The sequence below is a fragment of the Dermacentor silvarum genome, chromosome 10, assembly GCF_013339745.2.
Source record: "Dermacentor silvarum isolate Dsil-2018 chromosome 10, BIME_Dsil_1.4, whole genome shotgun sequence".
Taxonomy (NCBI): domain Eukaryota; kingdom Metazoa; phylum Arthropoda; class Arachnida; order Ixodida; family Ixodidae; genus Dermacentor; species Dermacentor silvarum.
This window is the reverse complement of record NC_051163.1, coordinates 60,545,315-60,551,399: the sequence shown is the minus strand read 5'-3', so window position 1 is coordinate 60,551,399 and position 6,085 is coordinate 60,545,315. Positions and strand designations below refer to the sequence as shown.

General features: G+C 44.9%; 1 protein-coding gene across 1 annotated transcript; it reads right to left on the bottom strand.

Annotated features, from left to right (window-relative positions):
• Positions 1–2,064: 2,064 nt before the first annotated feature.
• Positions 2,065–5,048, bottom strand: LOC119431576 (probable serine carboxypeptidase CPVL). Its single transcript, XM_037699056.2, has 2 exons — positions 4,545–5,048; positions 2,065–3,322 (listed from the first exon to the last, which is right to left on the bottom strand). Exons 1-2 carry the CDS (start codon positions 4,922–4,924, stop codon positions 2,947–2,949), a joined length of 756 nt encoding a protein of 251 aa, XP_037554984.2. The 5' UTR covers positions 4,925–5,048; the 3' UTR covers positions 2,065–2,946.
• Positions 5,049–6,085: the final 1,037 nt, after the last annotated feature.

The following is a 6,085-nucleotide window of genomic DNA, read 5'->3' as shown; positions in this document are numbered from 1 at the left end:
CTATCAGTCTAAAGCGAAGAAAGCAGAAACGTCACACGAGGACAGAGGGATTGCATCACGGTGAAGCTGTCACTGCGGTATTTCATCTAGTCTCGTATTATAGTGAGTTTTTATTCGCTTTCGTTGGGCGGCCTTGCCAAGCACTTCTTATCGGCTTCTGCTTAGGTACACTATGAAATGCTGAGCCCATAAAATAAAATAATACAAAAAGGAAGCATCTAAATTTGTCGATAATGCTGAGTCGTCGCTGAAGGGCGATTTATTTTAAAACAACTGTAGAATTACCGTATAGGTAAATCTGTAGTCAGAGAGTTTCCGTGATGTTCTTCGTTCTTCCCATAATGTGCGCAATTTGTAAGTTCACGCAGCTTGCAAGGTAGGTCCGGAGTGCGCAGACTGGGCAGAAAAAACATCAACGACTCATTGAATCAAGGGAGAGAAATGCTAGGGATTTTGTCGGCCTCCCTAGTTGGAAAACCCTTCAATATTTGGGTTTAGTGAGCCGAAAACGAAGCTGCTGATGGATTCTCTAACCCGTATACACAACTAGTTGTTGACAGATGAAAGTAGCAGTAAAATTTACGACGTATTCTAAATTAAGCCCACTGCCAGTCACAATTTACTTTCCTGCGCAGCACTCTTATTAAAGGCATAATTTTTTTATTTAGTTTTGGCAAAAAAAATAATTTGCACACACAAACTCAATACATTGTTAGACTTCATCTCCATCCGGGTTAGTGTCGGGTTCGTGGAACGATATGCCCTTTTTTCTTTTGCAGCAATACTACATACGGCATAAACAAAGAGTTCAAAATAATAAAGAAATGCACTGAGGGCCTGCACTGCCTCGTAGTGATTCTTTTATTAGGCTCGCTACCATATTATGTCCTGAATAAATTGCACGCGTGGAAACTCCACAGAACGGTTTCTGGACCCGTTTAATGTACTTATGGTCATTACACATGCTAGGCCGGGTCTGTTTTGTACCATTCGGTGCACTTTCAGTGCAGTGTGGAGAGAGGAAGAGCCAGAGATAAGACCACAGTGCAAACGATTGCTCTTTCAGCGAATATTGTCATTTCTGCCGTACAGCTCATTCGTTCGTTATCAGGCTCGTTTACATATGTTGTACACTTGTGGAGTGGCTCCACATTTAGCGTGGTTCAGTCTCACCTGACCGCGTTTACATTATCTCGCCTTTGATAAACCAAGAGACTGACAGTCCCCTCGTACTCTGGACTTGTCCTGCAAGCGTCGCGTACAATTAAATGAACCCATTGTCTGTCTGTCTGTCTGAACGAACGAACTTGAATGAATGAATGAATAATGCATGCATGCTGTGAGCACCCTTTTCAATAAGGGGTGGGGGCAAGAAAAACTAGCCTAACCATTTTCTCTTCCTACGACTTATTGTGCCTACGACTTCTTGTGTCTGTCATTATCATCATCATCAGCCTATATTTATGTCTACTACAGGATGAAGGCCTCTCCCTGCCATGTCCAATTATCCCTGTCTTGCGCTAGCTGATTCCAACTTGCGCCTGCAAATTTTCTGTGTGTCATTATACATTGGTCTAAATCAAGTATGAAATTTAGCGTTCCCTTCGAGGTCTTGTTCTCTTACATCTACGCTGCCGATATTTAAGCCGTGGTTATTGCCTCCTTCGCCTTGTAGATTCACGTTTCCTCAGCTGCCCAAGAAGCATGGTCCAGAAAGGCTAACTACAGCAACTCTTACCTCAAAAAACAGATGCTGCGAAAACGTCAAATGCAAGTATGATGATTGCATTACCACTTCCGCATGCTCTGCATAAATCGCACTCATCGCTGAATTTTTCAAAACTGCGAACCAGTGCACTCAGACATTGTCATCCCTACCCAGCTCCACATACCATCGCGCTGCGCTCTAAATTATTTGGAAAACATTGGTACGCGTTGTTAAGCTGAGCAAACAGAACTTGCTAACAGTGCGCCACCTATACTGGCCTACTTTCTCGCTTGCTACTTGCTGTGGATTGTAGAAAAAATGCAGAAATGTAGAGATGAATAAATGAGCTTTATTATTCTATGTGCAAGGGTTTCTTGATACACAACTTTCTAGCCTGGCGCAGTATGGGCGCGTTCGGGGATCGCTATGAACACGAAGTCGTGCTGCATCGAGCTGCTGTTATGCATTGCAGCGTGCAATGGTTGCGAAGGTCTCGTTAAAAGCAACGAAACTCTAGGGTTTTACGTGTCAGAAAAACGATATTATTATGAGGCACGCCGTAGTGGCAGATGCCAGAATAATTTTGACCACTTGGGTTTCTTTAACGTGCAAAGCCTTCTACATAATAAACAGATACTGTATGTTTTTTTGTCGCATACAACGGGAAACGCAAATAAGGCTCACGCGTGCGCGAGAATACATTACCTTCATTTGCCTACTAACCTGACAAAGCGAACGACTGTCTCGGTGCTTGCATATTGGACATCTATACTGTATCCAAGCTCTCACAAACTAAGGGCAATACAAAACAACCATTTATTCCCGTTTGAAAAATTTTTTTATTGTCGCTGCCATTTTTGTTCTTAGATAATCATTTTCAGACAGCACGAATAATGAATGCAGCAATCTGTGTCGATACCGTATTCACCACAACTGGGCTTCATAAACGACAAATCACTTTCTTTCTCCTCACTATTGGACTTCCGGCCACGTTCCAAAAGCTTTGAAAATGGCGCAGCAAATAAAGCCTATTCAGATAAAAAATGAGATTAAGAAATCGTATCGTTAGCATTGCAATTGAGTATAAGCAGATCTGGCTCTTTTTCGACGTAAACAGTGGTCGCGATGAGCAGACGTGTGGTTGCCCTGCGCACTGCTATTCGCTAGGTGGAAACTCTGTTAAAGTGTATAGCTAGACTTCATGATGCACCATAAGATCACATGAGTGCCTAGAGTGCCTAGCCCTTTGGGAATTTAGCCTGTGTGTTGACGCGCGATCCTGCGTCGTCGTAAATCTCCCACGCCGTTGCATTGCCCTCGATGAAGTTCAGCATCATCCTATTGGCCACTTCCGGTTCGTCGACGGCGGTGTAGTGTCCCGCTCGGAAGATAACCACGTCCGTCATTTTTCGCACCCTCACGACGATGCCGGAAACGGAACGACACGTGGGGTACGCCTTCCAGTGAATCGGTTGCGCTTTCCGGAACTCCTCGGCGCCGGTCCAGTTCAGGGACCGGAAGTATTCCTGCAGGTTCCGCGACGGGAAGAGCGTGTCCATCTGACCCGTGTAGAAGAGCACCTGGTACGACTGCAGCAGGTCCTCTATCTCGTCACTGATGAAGCGAAATAGGACATTTCGTTAAAAGAAAGCACAATCGATGAAACTGGTAAGAAGGATAATTGAGAGTTTTTTTTTGGAATTGGGGACCCAAGACTGTGGGTCTCCAAGCCGCGTTGGGTAGACTGCTCTTGGGTTTAGAGGAGCAGTAGAGCTTGAGAATGGGTCAAACGCAGACAGCATTGGGCCGAGCGCTCGGAACGCCGCAGTGAGGATAATAAAAAGGTGCTTGAAAGCAAAAAAGAAAATTTCTTCTTACAAGTGAAAATGAATAGAATGCCCTTTTGAACAAAAAGGGGCAAATAATAAACTTAATAAACGTAATCACTGTGTTAGTAGTACGAATTAGGTATGCTGTTTTAAGACCCAAGACGCTTGGGGACCCACGCTAGTTTTCATTTTTCCTTTTTGGGTCTTACGTCCATGCGAAAGCAAGAACCCAAGACTGGTTTGGGTTCTTAACGTGCTCACTTGCGGCCCACAATTTTCTTCGGTCCCCACTTCTAAGTCTATAATGTCACGGAAGTAATAAATGTAAACTCTGTTGTAGCTATGCAAGCTAGTGAAATGCGCTGAATAAAACATTGTTACATCTCTTGATTTGTGAACTCGCCGGGCTGGAATTCGTAAATTACAATACGTGCCATAAAGTAATTAATAAAAATAATTGGTGATTTAGTGATTGTTAATTAGTAGATTATGCAGTTTGATTTCACGTGCAAGTAATGTTCGCTCCTTTGCGTAATTCAGCTCAATGACTAGTATTAAGCTATCTGCCTCAGGCGATATTGAAAAAGTTTGTATGGTCTACACAAAAAAAAGAAGTAAAGCAACGAAAAGACGGTATATAGCGTCAATGCTTCCGCAGCTGAATGTTGCCATGCAAACAGATCACCATAACCAAACGAAGACAAGCATACATGCAGTTTAACGTCAGACGCGTTACACCCGCTGCCCACTAGCAACACATATTGAATTTCTCTCGTGGTAGTGCTAATGCGTTGCACATCCTGTTAAGTAATACAAAAGAACACCAATGATTTTCTTGCGTGGATTAGAATCGTTAAACAATGGAGTATTTCACATGCAACAACATAAGAGAAAAAAAAGTAATATCGCCTCTGCCGCGCGTGTTGCACACTGATTTTTGTTGAACGTTTTCACACGCGTTGGCGATGGCGTGATTTCTGTCAGAGCGCCGCCGTAAGCGAGCGTACCTGATGTCGGTCAAGTAGTCGTTTTTCAGGTTCGTCGACACCTTGCCCTCGGCCTTCATGAACTCGACGTCTCTGCCGATGTGCATGGCTCGCTTGAACTCGTCGCTCTGCACGTACTTCTCGTACTGGACCATGTTGAGGGGCCTCTCGGAGTACAGGGCGCTCGCCTGGTTGTTGAAGCCCGTGAGCTTCTGGAACAGCGTGGGATCCTTCTCCGACGTGAAGATGGTCTTCCTGAGCCGGAGCAGCGCGGCCAGTTTGCCGATCAGGGTCCTCACCTTGCGTCTCATGTTGGCGAAGTTCTCGGCGAGGCTCTTTCGACCCTTCTTGGTGATCAGCGACATCTCGTAGAGGAACTCCGACGAGTCGGCCACCTTCATGAGGCGCCCGAGGAAACCGGCGCCGAGGATCACGCCTCGAAGGTGCAGCGGGACGTGCGGCTCCTTTCCGGTGTGGATGGCGTGAGAAACACCGACGGAGAACCTAGCTGTGGAACAAAATAGAAAAAAAAGTAATCTGATTTTTTTTGTCTACTCTTGCAGGTTTGATATGGCTGCTGGGTCAGTCAGTATCTCGGCGGATATATTCGTGGATATACATAGGTTATATGTGCGCCCAATGAAAGAGTCCCAGTGAACGGGCTTGTATAACCTTTGCATGTTGACCAAGTGTACACACCTGCTGTTCTACATGTAAAAAGTAACTTCCTGCATAAATCGTAAACATACAGTGTCGGCTCACAGGTATCTATAAAGTACACCGATATGTTAATGGAATGATGAATTATATTCACACATTCCTTGACTTACTTGTTTTTATTTTGCCTTTCGGCATGTGCCGCTAGGTCTGTGTGCGTTCTTGGCCAATCCTCCAGGATGGTTATGTCCTACTGTCACACAGGTTTTGCAGAATCGCTAAATGTTGCTGGACACGTGTCGTACTCTCGCTGCATAAACCTGCCATCACCGTTATTTCTTAAAAAAATGTCATACGTCGCCTTCGCCCTCGTGACGTGGCTGCGTACATTCGTCTCACACTCTGCATCCACGTGATTTGGAGTTTGCATTTCGGCATTACTCGTGAGAGATTTAGGTTATAAGCATCAACGAAATTGTATACGCACCGTCGTTAGCTGCACTTTGTTTTCATTGAAGACCGGCACATATCCAGTGGCACGCACCCAGCCATTCAGGTTGGCGTGAAAGATGTTCATCGAAGAATGGCTCATACAATTAAAGTAGAAAAAATACCCAGTGTTCCAAGCTGGCGTGAAAGTGGTTAGATACAGACAAGCATATTGCCGCGAACTGGGTGACGTTCCCCCCAAGAATGCCTATAGCATTATTACGTCCAAACACAAGAGTATATACCATGTGTTTTATCGTGTATACACTTAAGAAATATATTTTTAACACAAGAAAATGGTAGTTTCGCCCGAAAGCGAAGCATTGAAAGTGACAGCCAGGTCTAGTGCTGTGCTCAAGGCGTCTCAGGACACTGGCGTGACGAGGATCACCGCCAGCGGAGTTTCAAGCGTCGCG